The sequence below is a fragment of the Trachemys scripta genome, chromosome 9 (assembly GCF_013100865.1).
Source record: "Trachemys scripta elegans isolate TJP31775 chromosome 9, CAS_Tse_1.0, whole genome shotgun sequence".
Taxonomy (NCBI): domain Eukaryota; kingdom Metazoa; phylum Chordata; order Testudines; family Emydidae; genus Trachemys; species Trachemys scripta.
Genome location: NC_048306.1, coordinates 86,840,700 through 86,861,619, shown reverse-complemented (window position 1 = coordinate 86,861,619; position 20,920 = coordinate 86,840,700). Strand labels below are relative to the sequence as shown.

General features: G+C 38.9%; 1 protein-coding gene across 4 annotated transcripts in view; it reads left to right on the top strand.

Moving 5' to 3' along the window:
* The window catches only part of GOLIM4 (golgi integral membrane protein 4), a 64,014-nt gene extending 44,440 nt beyond the window's left edge, over nt 1–19,574 (top strand). For 2 of the 4 annotated variants that reach the window (XM_034781482.1, XM_034781481.1), the window contains 11 exons: nt 3–85; nt 713–796; nt 4,191–4,367; nt 5,805–6,149; nt 7,826–8,049; nt 9,325–9,404; nt 9,908–10,026; nt 11,187–11,354; nt 12,144–12,212; nt 15,490–15,570; nt 17,636–19,574. In XM_034781482.1, coding sequence (XP_034637373.1) covers nt 3–85; nt 713–796; nt 4,191–4,367; nt 5,805–6,149; nt 7,826–8,049; nt 9,325–9,404; nt 9,908–10,026; nt 11,187–11,354; nt 12,144–12,212; nt 15,490–15,570; nt 17,636–17,794 — 1,589 coding nt within the window. In that variant the 3' untranslated portion in view covers nt 17,795–19,574. The remainder of the gene's footprint in view (nt 1–2; nt 86–712; nt 797–4,190; nt 4,368–5,804; nt 6,150–7,825; nt 8,050–9,324; nt 9,405–9,907; nt 10,027–11,186; nt 11,355–12,143; nt 12,213–15,489; nt 15,571–17,635) is intronic. The other 2 variants (XM_034781483.1, XM_034781484.1) reach the window with 2 other exon arrangements.
* The last annotated feature ends 1,346 nt before the right edge of the window (nt 19,575–20,920 follow it).

Here is a 20,920-nt window from a genome sequence, read left to right as displayed (position 1 = left end):
AGAATCTCTGTATAATTTGCGAGAGGAGAATAGACAGCTGAGAAAAGCACACCAAGATATTCATACCCAGCTGCAAGATGTCAAGGTTGGTTTCTGTTCCCTAGAAATAGACCCTCCTCCTAGTGTATGTGAAATGCTTTGCCATTATTTCAACAACTTGGAGGTAGGTTATGATGGAAATGTTTAACTTTTCTGAAAAACATGACTAAAATATATTACTTATTTCTTGCCAACTATACTTTAGCTATTCTACAATGCTAAAAGAATGATGGTGAATACAAAGATGGGATCAGAGGAAGAATAAAATGATCCAGCATGGTTTTGAAATGGCCCTGTATATAAGATTGGTGGGCTTTTAAAATTCTGTTTTGTTTTATTTGCAAAAGGAAAGGTTTCTTAATAAACGGTCATTTGTCTTTTGGTAAATAATGTTAATATTGAAGTGTATTCCATTTTAGGTCCTATCTCTCCACATCTGCTCCAACTTTCAACTGTGGTTACAAAACTCTGGCTTTAAATTTGGTGTTTGCTGCTACCACTCTGATATTGAACTCCACATTAAACACGCATTAAAAAAATCAAAGTGCGTGTTATTCCCAGTTAAGATTTTTAAGTTTGAAAGATCTGTGGGGATATATTTCAATTTAAGGTTAACCTGGTGCAATCCAGAACAAACAATATGAAATACGTAACATTCTTCTTTTTTATGTAGCAACAGCATAAGAATTTACTCTCCCAACATGACCAGCTTGTAGTGACATTGGAAGACCACAAGAGTGCACTAGCTGCTGCACAGGTCAGAAAGGAAAACAGAATATCAGATCTCCTTTTTATATATATAATCTTATGCATGCAGCTTTTTGCATGGGAATCTGCAGTTAACACCTTGCTACACACTCAGGGAAAAATGCATGCCTTGAAGTGCTTCTGCTAAATTTGAAATTATAGCAAATTAAATAATTGTTTTGGTCTTTGACAGCTCCATTATAGGTCCAACTGAGCATATGAATTACTGATAAGAGTGGTATCTTTCCAAGTATGATAGATTGCAGAAGGCTTTCCTTTCTTTCTCTTTCTCCTATAGAACTTTGGTTAACTCAAGGTGTCAGGGCTCTGACACTTGAGGAACACATCACATTTAAAGAACTGGTTCATTTAAAAAGCCTATGTGGTCTAGCTTTGTGTATGCTAGCATAACAAAGCAGGTGGAGTGTAAAGGACTAGCTGGTGCAGTAGAGACAGAGTGTGCATGGAGGAATATAGAACACCACATGGGCTTTGGAGACACTAAAAAGGAAGAGCATTAACAAGTTTAAAAAAATTGTATATACAAGATAAAGAGCTATTATCTTGATGGCAAATTACACAGCCAGCCAGCTATTCCAGTAGTAGCCACATGTCCCAATAGTGAGGTATAGGTCTGCTGCTTATCTTGGGAAAACTATTACCAAAAGATCAAGGAGGATAATGATGAAAAGCAAAGTTCTGGGGGAAGCTAGGATGGTAGTGCCTACCTTTAGATTAGTATGGCAAGAGACTGGATCAGGAAGGAAAACAGGAATCTAGTGTATGTAAAAAAAATACTATAAAAATCTTTGGAATCTTGAGTGGGAGCTACAGGATTGAGTGTTTCTTCATAAATTCTGTTTGCTGTTGAAGGTAGGTTATATACTAATGGACAGGCCAGTGTTTTGATGTTCTTCCATAATTGGATTTCACAGACTGAAAAAAGTAAAGACATGTCATTTCAGATAGCAATATGTGCTGGAAGCCAATTTTTCAAAGTAGCAGGCAATAATCTTTCTTCCACTATCGGCTAAAGTCCAGGGGCCTGTTTGCTAAACTCTTCAAAAATAGGTCTCCTGTAATCCCACCTAGGGCCTAAGCCAAAGTCTACTGAAGCCAATAGGAAACTTTTCATTGATTACGCTGGGCTATGGTTCGTCCCCTTAAACACAAAACCTACACTTGCTTTTCTTTAGACTTTATCTGTCCACATACATAATGTTACACTCATCCTATTGAACAGCGTACTCATACATCTTGTGAATTCTGTGAAATCAACAGGTGATACTTAACACAGTTTGCATTGCTTTTCTTGCAAACCTGCTGAAGAAAGGATTCACAGCAGTTCTACTCAGACAAACCATTCAAAAAGGCACCCTATCATTGTTGGACATGTGGTAGATATTTAAAAGGATGGATAATGTCAGCAGTCAACACTACACTAATATTTGTGACTTGAATCTTTAAAGTACCACCACTTATGTGGATTTCTATAGCTCAAAGAGCCAGAAAAGTTAATATATATTATAAACTCTATTTTCATGCCAATATTAATTCCCTTTAGGCTAAGACCTTGGATGACAACTTTTAGCTTGGAATGATTTGTGTAGTGGGGTGGAGTATAGCATCAACCTTTGAGTCCTGAATTGGAGGAACTGAGAACACTGTTAAGAATATCCTGTATATAGTAATCTCTGGTTTATGGCCATTAAGGGGAAAGGAAATTTAGATTCAAGGATAACCTTTTATGTTTAAGACCCTTAATTCCAGTTTTATCCAAGGACTGTAGTTAACATTGTCTTTAATCTTTTCTGTAAAATGCATAGTCAGAGACTCCCATGAATCAAGCAGAGGAGGGGGACACAGAGAAAGTGAGACCTCCCTCCAGAAAAGCCAGACTTGTAATTACTTCACATTCTACTTTGCGTTTAGGCCTGTCCCTTTTAATCGATGACATAGTGTTTTGAAGATGCTTTGAGGTGCGTCTAACTTCGGACCTATTATCACATACTGCATCATGTCAATCTGTAGCACTGTGGAGTTTGTTTTGTATCAATATTATATATTGATTTGATATGATGCATCATGTTTGTCTGATGTACTATTGATCGTTATGATATTATATCAAGTACACCAAGGGACTTACACAGTCACTGGGTGTGTACTGTAGCCAATTGCTAAACCTTCATTTGGATTTATTTATTTTTTTAAATCACCAAAAAAATGTTGGCGTTTTTACCAAAATAATAACTTGAACCATTTCATTTTATTTACTCCCAATCAGTAGTTCCTCACAAGAGTAACAGAGAATCTGATGCCTTTAGAACCCACTCTTTCCCCTTCAACAAGAAAGAGTGCTTTGAGCGATTTTTAAGAGTTGTTTAAAGCTGAGTGATTATGTGGCAAGTTTTAGCTCCAAATAGTGTTAAATGTTTTCCCACAGAGTTATAAACCTTAACACAAGGAGAGGGGAAGTGGAACAGGAGAAGGTGGAGGGGTTATATGTAAATGGTAAGCTGCAGTGCTAGGCACTACCTTTCGTGTATCTGATAGATGTAATTGGTTATGAAAGATGCCCCTTCTGAAAATACCCTGCTTTCTGAGTTGAATGGTTTTTTCTTGTACACCTGCTTTATGGGGAGTGGCTTGTGAAAAGTTTCCCAATCCTGCCTGAACGTCCAGCATGGGTAGCTTGCTGAAAGTGAACAGATCTTCCATTGGCCTGAAAAACATCAGTGCAGTTGCAAAGAAGTGGATCCCTGACATCTTACTTACTGAAGGGATGTTTAGCAGCTCTAAATTTATCTTTTCCCTTCCCACTCACTCCCTTCCACCAGTGGAAGTGTTGTTACTTTATTTGTTGTTTTCCATTAAAGTTGCTCCAGCGTGATTGATTTTTTTTCTCCCATAATATTTTCTCTTGACTCTTGTCTATTGTTACCAATTATCTAAAGGTTGAAGATAGCTGAGAATTTTTAATCACTTGTGACTTTTTTTTTTAAACTTGATTACTGTTTCTAAAAAGAATTGCATCTCTTGCTACTGAGCAGATGAGAAACAATCCATGGCACTCTGTTTCTTTCATTTTAAAGTGTGCAAAGAAAATTTAATCATTCCCTTCAGCTCTTCTTCTGCCTGGCATGAAAAACTAATCGCCATCGCTGTACTGTAGGGATTTTCCTGCGTGGTTTGAATTTGCATGTTCACTGTGATTGATGAATACGTATTAAATCACGGCTATCTAATGCATGGAAACAACCAGTCTTAAAATCTTGATGTTTGATCTGATGTGCATGTTGAGTGATTCTGTGTACCCATTTTGCCAACAAACTCACTCCGGAGCGAGTGTGTATTTTAATAACATGCTTGTCTGGTGTAGTACAATGGGTATATTTCAATTTTAGTCCCAGGTAGAAGAATATAAACAACTGAAGGACACACTCAACAAAATGCCAAGTTTTCGACAACCTGAAAAGTTAGAGCAGCCAAATGTTCCACAGGAAGCGACAGTGGCAGGAGCAACACCTCCAAATAGTGACCTCCCACCACATGAGAAAAATGCAGCTGAAGAGCAAAAAGAGGTGAAAATCATTGACTGCTGCAGCAATTTTTTTCCCTAATGATTTTCAACAAGGGGTTGATGAAATTTTTTGGACAAAAGTCTTTTTTGGATGAAAAATGCAGATTCAATTAGTGTTGAATTTGCCCGATTGTTTTGGTTGAAACACAAATTCTGAAGAAAACTGAATGTACCTTTTCAATATTTTACAATTCAAACATTTTTAGCTACATGAAAAGAAAAGTGCAGGTTCACATGTAAAATCCGGGGGTGAGCTCTTATTTGACATGTGTCTCTGCAAGTTGAGAATAAATATTTCTGAATCAAAACAAATAGGCTCGGAGGAATTAGATTTATATATCAGTAATCTGAACATCAAAATTTACAGATAGGCAAAGAAAAATGTTGCTTGAGAACTTGATTTAAACATATTTACTTTTGACATATTTTGACTTATGATAACAATTTGTGTTTTAACTGTTCTACAGCTTTAACTTCTTGAACCTCAGCATCTGTCATTAAATAATTGTGTGAAACCCCACATTTTGTGCAAATGTAAAAATTTAATAAATATTGATAACAATTGAAAAAAATGCTTTAAAATAAACATCAATATTATCCATTACCATGATAAAACATAAAAATTGAATTCTGCCAAGCCTAAAAATAAAACACCTTTTTTTTTTTTTTAAACTGGAAGATAAATATTTTGGGCTTCATTTTAGATTAAAAGTGGGTTGAGTTATTTTATGTTATTGTCATTTTTTAGTTGCATAGATCCAAGGAATAGATTCTGATACCCATGTTCACATTGAGTAGTACCTTACTCCAGACGTAGGCCCATCAGTTCTAGCTATTGAGTGAAATTCTACTCAGCATGAGTAAGTGTATTAGAATCTGGGCCTTAATTTTTTATTGTAGAACATAGCTGATTTATGCCACCTTTACTCATGTGGAGTAATATTTTACTCCACAAGTTATCACTGACTTCAATAAGACTCTATTTTTAGAATAATGTGCTGATCATCATGATCAAGGTTGGAAATCTCACCCTTAGCATTTTCTAGAACATAACCAAATCTGAGTTTAAATTATGAGTCAGATATTCAGCAACTACTGAATTTTGCAGGCACAACGTTGTGCCCTAAATAAATTGTATCCTCTTGTGCCAACAATTAATGTGGATGCTCATATTAATAAAGATGAGTCTGTTTACACATACAAATAGGTAGACAGATGTCTAGCTGCTACTTCAGATCACGTTGAGGTCTACATGAAAGAGGCTTTGAGTGATTATCAGACCCAATCACTGATGATAATAAACAGGTGGACATTTTCTTTTATGAACATTATAAAATATTAAACCTTTATGGAAGTCATGCAAATGTTTTATAGTGTCATGGACTCTAGACGTAGACATCTCTGAAATATCATGGAATTAATATATCATTTTACACAGGTACCCCAGAATAAGGAGAAGCCACAGGAAAGGGAAGAAATAAATTCCAAGAGAAGAGAAGATGGAGATGAACCTTTACATTTGAGCAGAAAAGCAAATGAGGGTCACCCTCACAAGGAACTGAATATTCAGGAGCAACAAGAAGCAGGAGAAGATGAAGAGCAACACATGGACCAAGTTGAAGAGGAACACAAAAAAGAACTCGAGGAAGAGGAAATGGAGCAGGCAGGACAACCTGAGAACTTGGTGGAAGAACAGGATCAAGCACCAGAAGAACATGACTGGAAAGAACAGGAACATAAAGAGGAAGCAGACAACATGCTGGGTGAACGCATTCACTCAGAGGTGCAAGATTCTCTTCTCAACATCAATCACCCTTTCTGGCACCTGTCAACTGCAGGCCCTGCCTTGCACCTGCAATTAGTTGCAGATGTAATTAGTATCATTTGGATTTGCAGGCAGTTGAGGAATAAGACAACATTTAAAACACAGCACTTAAATGCCTGGGACTAAGCATATGCTTAAAGTTAAGCACATGATAAAGTGCTTTCTGAATTGGGCGTAAATGTCTAAATGACATGAATTCCACTTGCAAATAACTGCAGGTGCAAAAGGGAAGCCACATTGAGTCCAATCTAAAGTTTGGGGGTTGTGGGAGGGAAGGTTTGTGTTTGAGTTTTTGGGGGGATTTTCTTTACAATATTAGATTTGAAGTGTCATCTGCCATAGCAAATGCAATTACATTTCCCTTTCAGTTATTGGTATAACTTTAGTAAACACTCTTCATTCAAGTGTTTGCTAATATTTTCACAAAGCATTTTAGCTGTAAGATGAACATGCCTAGAGGAGCAAAGGGAATTTAATGAATAGTAAAGGCAAGGTATATTCTGGGGAGCTTTAAATAGAAACAATAAGACCTGGAAATACATTCTGGGTCAGGTCTCAAGCAGAACAATTTATTTGTTGGTCTCATCCAAGCCCCGTATGCATTTATCCATCTAACAAAACATTCACAGAATTCAAGCCTGATGGGAAAACGTTGGCTGAGGTGCTCTGGACTGGAATGGTAGGTAGGGACATAGTAGGCTATGAGGCTATGATTTGGCTGCAATGGCAGAAGATTGCGCAATACCTGCCTCTAGTGTGCCTGGTTGCAAACAATGTTTAGTCTCTCATTTAAGACCCAGTCAAGCTCTCATTCCAGTCAAGAATAAAACCACCATTGAATTCTAATTTTGTCAATAATCTCTATATTCTTCCATGGCTATCATTTTTTAGTAATGTACCAAAAAACAAAAACAAAGCCCACAATTTGGTGATGCTTTCAAGCTGTGTCATTTACCCAACTGTGCTTGAGTAGGTCAGCAGAGTTTGCATTTAGTTCAGATATTACACAGGATGTATTTGGAGTGTGGGTTGGAGGACACGTACTATATGTTGGTATGTATTGGAGATAGCCATAGGATAAACTGCATTTATCACAAACCTTTGATTCTTTCACCTGCACTCTGACCACATGATCAACCCTACCTCCCATGCTCCTTCAGACAGCCTCAGACAGCCAATAGTACCAATATTTTTTTAACATTCTAAAATATGTCAAGTGCCTGTCAACGTGGGATCTTAGTACTGTGGCAGTGTCAGATTTATGGTGTTAAAAACTATACCACAGCCTCAGGTATTCTAATTTCCCTTTAAAAAAAAAAAGCAGCTGTGATTATAATGGGAGCATTTAAGGTGTAACGTCAAGTAAGATGATGAACGCTTCAAGAGTGAAGTTTGACTCTATGATCACAAAACAGCTATTTATACATTGTTCTCCATCTTATCCATTGCCTGCATAATTCTCCCCCCTCCTCCCAACCTCTACTTTTCTGGCATCAGTGGTTTTAGCACGTCCCCTGCTGGTAATATGCGTTCTACCAGGAAAATCATTCCGATAGTGAAGGGAAATAGGTACCCAAGAAGGCAGGTTCAGAAGGGTATATATTCAAACATGTTTCTTTCACTTCTTGACACAGAGTGTAACAAAAAGATACAAACTGGCCTATGAAGAACAGTTGGAACAACAGCATCTGGCCGCCCGAAGAGCTGAAGAAGCCAGACAGCTAAGGGAACATCAGGAATCTCTACACCAGCAGAGGCTGAAAGGGCAGTTATTACGGCAGCAGCAGCTTCAAGAAAAAGAGCTTGCACTACGGAGAGAGGCTGAACGAGGAGAAGAGCAGTACAGAAACCAGCTAAGGTTAACAACTTCCCTTACATGTATGCTGAGATCTGCACTCTGGGTTTCATGGGGTATGTCTGCACTTCAGTGTAAATTGTACCTCGAGGAGACATACCCTGCTAGCTGTCATCACACTAGTGCACTAAAAATAGAGCTGTTGAGGTTGGAGCTGCAAGAGGGGCTAGGTGCCCCGAGTACATGCCTAGTATCATGGATGTTTATACATATTTTACCAGTACAGTCATGTGGCTTGTTTTGTGCTACCTGGTTGTTATTCCGTGCCCCAGAGGTGGCTACACGTCAGCAGTGCTGTACATAGACAATTTCAGTTTTTGAAATGTGTTAGGATCTTTTCGGATGAAAAGCACCCCATAAATAGACGATATTTTAAAATAATGTCATGGGAACTTGATGCTCGTGAAAGTGAAGGGCTAATATCACTTGCTCCGTGTAGCCAATAGCATGAATTAAGGATGAACTTTTAGCGTTAACTTTTTGGATTTTATTAAAAAAAAAAATTGGTTTGATTCATATCCGTGATGTTGAAACATTTTTATAGCCTATTAAAATACAGAACCTTTGAGTGTACATCAGGCTCCTGTAAACCTAGCTTACAGTCTACGTACTGTAGATTATCTTCTCTCTCTCCCCCTCACCCCTTTTCAGTCTCCCATTTAATAATGGTCTTCAGTTAATACTCTTTCTGCTCTCCTGCCAATAGTGGCCTTCACTTATTTTTTGAAGCTCAAACCTATATAATGATCTTTAGAGAAATATTTTCTGAAACACACAGTAATAGGGAAATATTAACATGAGTAACATAAAAAAAAAAAAGCCTTATTACCAGGAAGTGAATTAGTACTGTCCAAATCCCCAATTCTAAAGGGTGTGTCACATAAGCAAACTCCTTCCCAGATCAAAGCCTAAATTGCTCAGGTACATGTGTATCACTTCTTTGCTTTGGGACCATTATTTAACAGCTTTTTGAATACTAGACTCTTTGATTTCATTTCTTAGCACCCTACATTTTCAAAGCACTGTACAGACACTAACTTGTGTCCTTATAACAGCCCTACGAATAAGCCAATACTACCCACCATTTCTGTAGAGAGGAAAACAGATGCAAAGGCTAGTAAGGTATCCTACACAAATGTTCCATAATGTACATTTCCTTTTAAAAATGCTAATGGAAAAACTTAGCTAACAGGAAAGTAAACTTAGGAATCCCTAAAAAAAAGCAGCCAGAACTGTCTCTGTGAAACTGAAACTGTATTTTTGCATATAATTTTTTAGCCAACAAGCTCATTATGACAATATGGACCATGATATTGTACAAGGAGAAGAGGGGCAAGGCATCCACGAAGAGGATGGAGGTGAGACGGAATTCTCTTTCCCCCCATCTGAACTGTCTTCAGTGTCAGATTGTCTCATCCATTCAGAAATAAATATAGCGGTTTTGGATTCCAATAAGAGCACTGCATTTTCTTTACAATTAAAATCAGTGACTATGTTTCATTAGTGATTTGTGATGGTTGTATTGCCTAAGATATGGGTGCAGTTATGATTATATACAAACGAGAAGAAGGACGGCCTTGTGAAGGCACTAGACTGGATCTCAGGAGATTTGGATTCAGTTGTTGGCTCTCCCACAGACTTCTGGTGTAACTTCAGGCAAATCACTTAATCTTTCTGTATCTCAGTTTCCCATCTGTAAAATGAAGCTAAATCTTTTGTCTGTCTTGTCTATTTATATCACAAGCTCTTCAGGGCAGGGACTACTACATGTATGCACAGCTCCTACCACAATGGGGCCTTTTTCTCAGTTGGGGACTCCAGGAGCGACTGTAATACTCATTCTAATACTTAATTTTGTCAGTGTATGAAAGGGACAATCAGCACCAAGATGAAGCTGAAGAAGTAGAAGACCAAATTAATGCAAATGAGCAGCAAGAACCAGAGCATCAAATAGAGAACCAGCAGGCAGACGAGCCAGCGGTAAGACAAATCTGGCTGTTGAAATAAGAGCTTGGACACAATTTAAACTCTTTATTTTATTTGTTTTGTTAGAAATGAGCAGGGTCATCATTGTTGAAGGCATTCTTTCTTTCAACACATCCCAGATCTGTGCTTCTGGTATAACCCTGCATGAGGATTTTGACACTGTTGAAACTTAAACTGGGAACACTCGGATACAAAAGCAGTAAACAAGCATTCCATCAGCTGTCTATCACAGTAGATGCCACCTTGGAGGGAGGAGAATCCAATTCTACATAAATACCTCATTATATTTTGTTCAGTTTTGTGGTGTATACAGGATCTTGCATACATGCATTTTTATTTAGAATACTAAATTGTGTGGCAAATATTTGAAGAGAAGAATATATATTAGCCCAAAGATGTTACTGGTGCCTTGGTAGCCGCAGTATTAAATCTATGGGATAATATTGAATAATAAGCATAAAGGAAAAACAGCATTTATTGAATAGCAAAGGTTGAGGAGCTATCAGGCATTTTCTCCCTTAAGTAACTGATTCAAATGTGGCTCAGGTCAATATATCACAACCTACTGTAACATGGAGAGCAACTTTTGTGAGCTATGTGGAGTCAGGCCTGATCAGAGTTTGACACTTAACTATTCTGACCTGTCTTTGTTGTCCTGACTGAGCTGTACTTTATCAGGTGTTATCACCTGCTGTATTATCAATAACTGAAAGCTTTTCAGTATCTTATGTGGAATGAGTTGGTAGCCTCAGTCACTTGCATCTGAAGAAGTGAGGTTCTTACCCACGAAAGCTTATGCTCCCAATACTTCTGTTAGTCTTAAAGGTGCCACAGGACCCTCTGTTACTTTTTACAGATTCAGACTAACATGGCTACCCCTCTGATACTAGTCTAGTTCCTAGTAGACAGATGTGCACATCCCAGCTGTATCCTTATTCAGAGCTGACATACTTATTTCCAGTGCTGTAAATCTGGCACTTTTCATAATCACTAAGGTTTTGATTCAGTGCCCGCTGAAGCCAATGGAAAAACTCCTACTGGCTTCAACGGGGACTGGATCAGCCCTGAGGTAACTATTACTATAATAATTTTCAAGTGAAATGGAATTGCTGAGACTAATGTACTTATACAATACACCCTTCTAAAAATTACAGAAGGCAGCTGTGGAAGATGTGAACCCAGCTGATGATCCTAACAATCAGGGAGAGGATGAGTTTGAAGAAGCTGAACAAGAGAGAGAAGAGAATCTGCCAGATGAGAATGAGCAGCACAAACAAAATAATCAGAAGCAGGATTCTCCTGCGATGGAGGAACATTTAGTGGTGAGCAGATAAAAGGAAGCATCTGTAGAACATGTGCAATTGTGTGTACATAGTAATAGCTATGTTGAGAATGGCTGTTCTAAAGATGCTGTACGAGGAAGGACAGTAACAAACATTCAAACTGTGATACCAAGACACTGACCTTTGTTTTTGTTTTAATTGGGCAGTTTTTATACTATATACAGTACACGCAGGTAAAATTACAGAACTGCTTCTTGTGATATCTTGACCTTGTCTCTAATCCCATCACCCTCATCCCCGCTGACAGGCTCAGTGCCCTGTTTTGCTACCATTCCCATGTCACCTTGTCCACTGCTCCCTGCGTGAACAACTTCCCATTATAATTTCCAAGCCACTGCCCTGTCTTCACTCATATCCCTCATAAAGAATTTTACTTCCTCCATGATTCCCACAAGCAAGGTTTCCCAACAAACAGCCTGGTCTGTTTTTTCTTCTGTGTGTACCATTGCATCCTGCCTATTGTATTCGCCATTAGATTGTGAACTTCATATGGCAGGGACTGTATTTTTTGTCTGTATGCTGTGTGTAGTCTGATTTGTGTTGTGCAATGATTTCCTTATAATCAGTCCACTGTCTTTTTTCAATTTGACTTGGTGTAAAGGATGTAACCAGCCTAATATTAATGATATTCAACAAATTAAAAAATTGCTACACTATCACTCTGGAATATAGGATATTTTAGTTGCAATGCAAGTAGTTCTAACCATCTGGATTACTAAAATTAAGAGATATGCATAGTAGAATTACATTTCCATTCTGTTTCTGCAGATGGCAGGAAATCCTGACCAGCAAGAAGATAATGTGGATGAACAGTACCAAGAAGAGGGAGAAGAAGAGGTAATAAAAAGAGTGTAGAATATATGTGGAACTCAGGTAGCATAACAGATCTCAGTTCACTTTGGTAAACATCAGTCAGTTTTATAAAAATATCATTTTTCCCTTAGTAGCTTTTGGGAAGATGGGAAGTAATCATCACTTCTCCCTTGGCCATTGATGTAATACTTCAATCGTAATTTTTTCTTTTGAGTACTTATGCTGATGTATGGCAGTCCATTAATTTTCTATGTAGTTTTTAGCATTAATTATGCAGTTACTGAAAGGATTAAGCTGATCACAACTCAGGGAAAAAAAACACAAACCTCTAGCCCTCCAAGTGTCACTGAAAGCCTCACTGATACTTCATGCTTTAATCACATACCTCTGTTTCATGCAAGCAGTTTTCCCAGTTAACTACCGACTCCTTAGCTCAGACTAATTTATCCGTGGTTCATTTAAGTAGTTTGAGCTATTTAAGCTCCCAATATGCATGCAACTGAATAGCCAAGAAGCTGTCAGTACATTGCTTTCACACTGAGAAAACAATGGAAACAACTTTGTTTTTCCTCTTTAGAATTTTGAGTTGCATGCTAATCATGCATGCCTATATGCTGCTCTGCAGCTCTTCAACACTTAACTAATAACGGCTATTTCCTGCTTTACCTGTAGTAGTGGACTACAAAGCAGTAGATATGATTGCTCAATGCTCACTTATGAAATTCTGCTACTTTTTGTTTAGATTAAATGGTATGTATTTAACATTTGCCAGTTTCTTAAAATATGTTGAAGTCAACCCAGGTCATTAAGTTGCCTCTGGCAGTTATTCAGTGTTTTATATGAAATGATTTGGTGTCCATAAAAGAACTAACTGGCACACTTATAGGCAGTATTTACAGAGTAGTTGAGAATCAAATGCGTATGGAAAATGAGCTACTCTCCCCAGAGGCAGATTACAGTTTGATGGGGCCCTGGGCCAGAACAAGTCACCCCTTACACCTGAAGTCCCTCTGTTCCCCACCTGCCTGCGCTCCTGCTGGGGAGCAGGGTCAGGGTACAAGGGGCTTGTCCCGCTCCAGCCAGCACTCCTGCCGGGGAGCAGGGTCGGGGCACAGGGACTCCCAATTGGCCGGGGGACCCTGGGCACGGGCCCTGTTGGCTCAGTGGCTAATCCGCCACTGACTCTCCCATTCCTAGCAAAAGTATTTCGAGCAAATGGATCCAAGTATATCACCAGAGCACAGTGAGGAACTTTACACTGCTGCTCCTTACAAATTTTCCTATAGACAATAAGAAAACATCTCAGTACTGGCGAGCCACTGGAATAACCATTTTTTTTAAAAAAAATAATAATGGGCTGGATTCTAATTTTCACCATTCCCTCTTTATGCAACTCTAGCAGTGTAAAGGGGCCATAAATCAGTAGTAAATTATATTTTCTTCCAATTTAAGACCTATTTATGTAGCTAGAATAGTGTAAAAGGACCTTAGTGTGAATGTGAGTTGGGTCCAAGCCTTTTCACTGTGCCCAAGCAGTCAGAAACTTAGTCACATTGAAAAAAAATTAAAATATAATCTTTAGGTTTCCTGCAACTAGGGTATCCAGTTAAAAATCACATCACTTGATCCTACAGCTATTCCATGAACTGACCTCCCATAAAAGGCAATAGGAATCTTGTTGGCAAGACTAGGGCAAAATAAACCTGCAGAGCTGTGCAAGGAGACTGACATATAGAATCATAGAAGATTAGGGTTGGAAGAGACCTCAGGAGGTCATCTAGTCCAACCCCCTGCTCAAAGCAGGACCAACACCAACTAAATCATCCCAGCCAAGGCTTTGTCAAGACAGGCCTTAACAACCTCTAAGGATGGAGATTCTACCACCTCCCTAGGTAACTCATTCCAGTGCTTCACCACCCTCCTAGTGAAATAGTGTTTCCTAATATCCAACCTAGACCTTCCCCACTGCAATTTGAGACCATTGCTCCTTGTTCTGTCATCTGCCACCACTGAGAACAGCCGAGCTCCATCCTCTTTGGAACCCTCCTTCAGGTAGTTGAAGGCTGCTATCAAATCCCCCCTCACTCTTCTCTTCTGCAGACTAAACAAGCCCAGTTCTCTCTGCCTCTCCTCATAAGTCATGTGCTCCAGCCCCCTGATCATTTTCGTTGCCCTCTGCTGGACTCTCTCCAATTTGTCCACATCCTTTTTGCGGTGGGGGGCCCAAAACTGGACGCAATACTCCAGATGTGGCCTCACTAGTGCCAAATAAAGGGGAATAATCTCTTCCTTCGATCTCCTGGCAATGCAACCCAATATGCCGTTAGCCAACAAGGGCACACTGCTGACTCATATCCAGCTTCTCATCCACTGTAATCCCCAGATCCTTTTCTGCAGAACTGCTTCTTAGCCAGTCTGTTCCCAGCCTGTAGCAGTGCATGGGATTCTTCCGTCCTATGTGCGGGACTCTGCACTTGTCCTTGTTGAACCTCATCAGATTTCTTTTGGCCCAATCCTCCAATTTGTCTAGGTTACTCTGGACCCTATCAGCCTCAGGGTCACTACACATATTAGTGAGAGAATATTAAAAGGATTAAGGAGGAATTGGTCTTTTGTATACACACCACTAAATGTCAGTATCACATGTCAAACATGAAATCTAATTATAGGAGCCTCCTGATGGGACTGATTTAATCAAAACCACTGTACAGACTTAATACGGAAGTTTTAATTTTGAAAGAGAGGGACAAACTTGATAAAGAAATCTCAGTTCTGATCTGTGCAGTGTGTGCATGTGTGTTGGCTTGTAGTGGGGAGCACTGTATGACCTTTGTACTTTAAATTCAGACATTTATTTTCAGAGCAGGTGAACAATGTGCTGGTGATGTTTTTTTAAACAGGGTTTTTGTTTTGTTTTGCATTTTAATATTACAGTAGAACCTCAGAGTTACGAGCTAACCAGTCAACCCCACACCTCATTTAGAACTGGCAGTACGCAAGCAGGCAGCAGCAGAGACAAAAAAGCAAATATAGTACAGTACTGTGTTGAACGTCAACTACTAAAAAAAAATGAAGGGAAAGCAGCATTTTTCTTCTGTATAGTGAAGTTTCAAAGCTGTATTAAGTCAATGTTCAGTTGTAAACTTTTGAAAGAACAACCATAATGTTTTTGTTCAGAGTTATGAATGTATCGGAGTTATGTTCGTAACTCTGAGGTTCTACTGTAGAAGGATTATATTTGCCACATGCTAATTTTAAAGGAAACCAGAACTTTGCAGAGCTGTATGTTTGTGCCTTTTAGGTCCAAGAAGATTTGACTGAAGAGAAGAAAAAGGAACTGGAACACAATGCTGAAGAGCCATATGGTGAAAATGAAGAAAATGTAGGTACAATATAATAGTAGGTTTAGTTGTCTTTAACAACGCTATAGTCATGGTAGACATTACACAATAAAGGCTGTAGCTCACTTTTAAGCATAAATTAACTTTCAAACTCTGCCTCAACTTCCTCCTGCCCTACTTCACTTCCTGATCCTCCCAAAAATCCTTTCAACCTAGAGAGCCCCCAGCTCTAGCATCTAGAATTCCTTCGTCAACTCTTCCAGCTTCACATGAGAATCACCCCTTTTTCCATCTACCAATACCTATTTAATTTTATCTCTAAATTTGCTCCCCACCCTCCCACACACACATCCAGGCTGCAAATTCTGTGCTGTGCCTCCAAGACACACAGCCCAGAAACTCTCCCTGAATCCGTATTGTGTTGTGTAATGTGCTATTCTGTCATGTATGAGGATTATAGAATTCTGTAAATATTCCATTATAACCACATTTAATAATGTAACTCACTAAAGGTATGATCCTGCTACTGTGAAATCAATGGGACTTTTGACATTAACTTCAACAGGATCAGACTGTAAAGGATGAAACTTTCATCCCCACCACAGCCTCTGTGGCATAATACAGGGCTATAAAACCCACAGAGCTAGATAGGGGACAGTCCTCCTGCCACAGGAATTGTATAGGACAGCTGCAGCCTGCCTTATGTAGGCCACTAGCAAGCCTCAACATAGTGGATGGGGTTATGGGCAGGCCTATAGTTCCACCGAGATTTTGGGTTATGATGCATCAGCTTCCAGAGCATCCCAGAATTCGGAGGCTTAAAGCCACCTTTGCCCTCACTTCCTCAGAACTATAAGTTCTGGCCTGCACCAGAATTTTACCCCAACCCAGCCAGGTGTTTTGGGATATGCTATAACCACCAAACAATATATATTTTTAAAAGATTTATGGGTAAATGTATTTGTGATGTTCCCCTGGTGTTATCTGGACCGGTGATCTGCTAGGTCACTCCAATCCTTGACTCTGGGAGCCAGCCTTACCCTGGTGAGATTCCCCCACTCCTGGGCTGTTCACGCACAGCCTCTGGCACGTAAGCTGCTCCTTGGATTGTGCAACCGAATGAAACTAGCCAATATCTCCAGTCCCAGACACAATCCTAGGAACCTCCGTCTTGCAGTGTCCAGTAATGCCTGCTGGACGCAGCAAGCTTATATGAGATTGTCATTTTAACAAAGAAATGGATATGTACCAGACTTGTTATCCCAAGGGGAATCTCTGTCACGCGTCAAACCAAACTCACTGCTTCAGGTAGGATAAACAAACAGATTTATTAACCACAAAGATAGATTTTAAGTGAATAAAAGTCAAAGCATCACAAGTCAGATTTGATCAAATGAAATAAAAGCAAAACGCATTCTAAGCTGATCATAACACTTTCAATGCCCTTACAAATGTAGATGCTTCTCACCACAGGCTGGCTGGTTGCTCTTCAGCCAGGCTCTCCGCTTTGATCAGCGCTTCAGTCGCTTGATGGGGTGTCTGTAAATGTAGGTGGAAGAGAGAGGGAGAGCATGGCAAACGTGTCTCCCTTTTATCATGTCCTTTCTTCCCTCTTGGCTTTGTCCTGCCCTTCAGAGTCAGGTGAGCATTACCTCATCACAGTTGCAAAGTGGCCAAAGGAAGGGGGGTGAGTCACTTGGGAGCCCAACAGATTCTTTTGTTGCTGCCTAGGCCAGCATCCTTTGTTCCTGTGAGACTGGGCTGGGTTTGTCCCATACATGCCCTGATGAGGTGTGAACTGCTTCTCTGCTCTTGGAGAGTTTTTGCCTGGGCTTGCTTTAAGCCATGAGGATACATTTCCAGCCTCATAACTATATACATGAAATTATAACCTATAACATTACTATAAGAATTACTATAACATCACTACAACAACATGCTCGGTGCATCATGAGCCTTCCGAAGACATTCAACATGACAAACTTTGCATTGGATACTACACAATCATTTTACAAGGATGAACATGTGGGTTCTGGGTGTTCCCCTGAGGTACAGAGCATCACAGTACTTTCACTGAATCTTCCCATTTTTGTTTTATCTTTTCAGGCTGATGAAAAAAACAATGAAGCTGCAGACCGTGAGCAAGGAGATCATGAAGACAACAACCAAAAAGAAGGTCATGAAGAAAATTATGAGGAGGAAGAGGAAGATGAGGAGGAAGGCGGCGCCATTGCAGCAAAAGCCCATAGAAGAGGGGAAATGTAACTCTGTTGTTTTAGGGGCTATGTTCAACAAAAGATTCTTGCTTGAAACAAACTTTTTTCTAAGGATATTTAATTACAATAATTCAAAGTTTGCCTTTTATGTTTTTTACTTTTCTATTAGATGCTTTCATACATATATGTGAATACACTATTTTGATATTCTAGATTAGCATCTCTTTTATATTAAGGCAACACAAAGTCAGACAATGGAATAGGTCTCATTCTTGTCATAATTCTGGTAATGTTTTAAAAGAGCATTTTGGGTATAAATTTAAACTTTCCTATTGTCCAAGTTTGGAAAGAGCATTCCATCTACACTGTAACTTATATGTGAAGTGATCTCGTGCCTAAAACTACTCAACCTTAGTCACTCAATTTCATTGCCTTCAGTGATTCATGGGTGAGTAAGGGCTAGCTGAATTACACACTGAAGCCCCAATCCTGAAATGCTTATGTGCTTAACTTTTAGGCCACAATGAGTAGTCTCATTGGCTTTAATGGGACTGTTTGCATGCTTAAAGATAAACATGGGCATATGTGTTTGCAGGATCAGGTCTCAGCGTGTAGATGCAGTGCAACTTTAAAACATGCAAGCTATAAAAGCTTTAAGAATACGGTGCTGTTAATAGCTGTTAAGGTTAACAGCTGTTTATGTACAATTATTATAAACTTAATTTTAATGTGTATCAAGGTGCTTCAGTTACAAAATCACAGCAGATAATAAAAGATGGTCTGCGGGTAAAGTACGTGTAGAATGCATTATGTAAAGAACTACTCAGACAATCATAGATCCAAAATCAAAATAGGCCCATCGGTTGAAAATATACTCTGCACAAGAAGAATGAAGGTTTACAGGAAGAATAACTGGGTGATACTCAAACTAGTTCATAAAATGTTTATCTGGCCCACTATCACCAAAACATTTTAATTATCATTTGTGTGTAAGGCCCGTTGAACATGCATTTTGGAGAGTAAAAGGGCTTAAGGCATTTTAAGTGAGTTAATAGGACTGGATATCAAGATATCCCCTTCTGAATTTAGGCCCCCACATTTCTTGCGGCAGTCATCCAGAGGGATGTCTATATATATTGTTGTGCTCAGCTGGTGAATAGCAAACCAGTGACAACACTTCTGTAAGCACACTGCAGTGTGTTTTGCTTCCCTTTAGCACTGCATGCCAAAATGTTAACATACTGGGCCTCTAACTAGTAAGTTAGTATTAAGTATACCAAGTCCTACAATTAATGTAATTGAGATTCATGAAAATATACAATATTTGTACTGTTACACACCTTTACTGTTTAAATTAAAGGGGTTAGGCCTAACGGCTATAATCTAACAATTGTGGTACTCTTGAATTAACCCCTGGAGAATGGAGACCTGGATTTCCTAGGCTATGTCCCATTGCTGGAAATGAGGCATACCATCGCTCGCTACAAGCGTGAAGGTGTTAATATATAAAGGAAAGTGTGTTTCTTTCTCTTTAATTTTTTTTTTGAATGATACATAAGTAATATTTTTTTAGTTTAGCTTTTTAATATGATTGTAATTTAATTCAATTTCTACTAACTCAATTATACTTTTTTAAAGATGGTTTTACTATTTCTAATTTTTTTTAAGTGCCCTATATATTTCTTACATTTCATAGGAATATTTTGGTCAATGTGTATTTTGGATTTTCTGGTTACCATATTTACATTATGTATAAAAATGCCTGTTTATGTAATTCTGTAAAATGTATAATATGTACATAGTCTTCAGAATACAATTATTTTGATAAATTGGTCTGTTGTTTTTTTAATGTCACTGTTGCAGAACTTAATTATTTGAGGCATAATAAAAACTTGCCTGCAGTCAATAAAGCTAGAATGTGGGTTACCAATCTTTTTGCAGGGTGACATTTTATTGTTGTTTTTCTACATGTCCATTCTTACCTTATTTGAATGTGTTCATGGGGTGAGGGTGGAGAGAGGACTGCAGCATTGTACAGCAGGGGTGGGATTTTCAAAAGCACTGCATGATGGCTTTATTCAGTTTCCAGGGAAGTCAGTGGTAAAATTCCCATTGAACTCAATCAGAGCAGAGTTTGGCCAATGCTTTGAGCTCTTCAGAAATTCCACTGTAATTGTCCAAAGTATTATAATACATTGACTGATTTAACTGTTTGTAGCTGGCAGGGCCAGATTAAGGCATAAACTAATTAAACTACATCTTAGGGCCTCGCAATATGAGGGGCCTCTAAAAAAGAAAAAACTGACTCCATTTCAAATAAAGGAGATATGGGAAAAATTAGATTCTCTGTAAATACAGACATTTTTGATCAATTATGATAAAAATATACACATCTGGCTACACACATATCCTTACCTACTCTTGCCCTTCATTAATTGTTCATTATTGACAGGCAGAAGGCCAGTGCTGAGAAAAAAAACGATAATTGCACTTGTAAAATTATTATTTCTATGAGTAAGTATACTATCAGTCTCCTAAGGCTGTGTCTTGTTGGCCAGCTGCTACTGGTAAAATTCTGACCATGCCTTCATAACTTATTTAAATAAATAACTAATCTCACTGCCGATAAAATCAGGAAAAATGTGAGGTCGGAGATGGCAGTTTCGTGAAGCAATCCTGCCAAGCTCATACTCATATGGGACTCGTCCTAGGAGTGACGTCATGTAAAGCGTCCCCCTTAGTTGCTAATAGCCGGAAGACCACCATTTTTTGTTTACAGTCCAGCACACTCAGCCATATAGTGCCTTCACTCCAGTTTTTCTTAATTATTAGTGTGTTCTTTCTTCTTTTGATCTGTACATATGTACAATTGTGTATTTTAGTGTGCTCACCGCTTTCTGCTTCATGCGCTATCCATGCTTCACATGATTGAGTTTGCAATTGATCGTTTTATGGAATTGGGTCAAATGGATTTTAAGGAGGATACATTTGTGTTGGCTTCCCTCCATCAGTTTCGGGAACCTTCACAGTAAATATCAGAACAGGGGTGGCCAACCTGCAGCTCCAGAGCCACATTCAGTCTTCAAAACTTAATATGCAACTCCTTGTATAGCACCAACTCCGGGACTGAAGCTACAGGTGCCAACTTTCCAATGTGCCAGGGGGTGCTCACTGC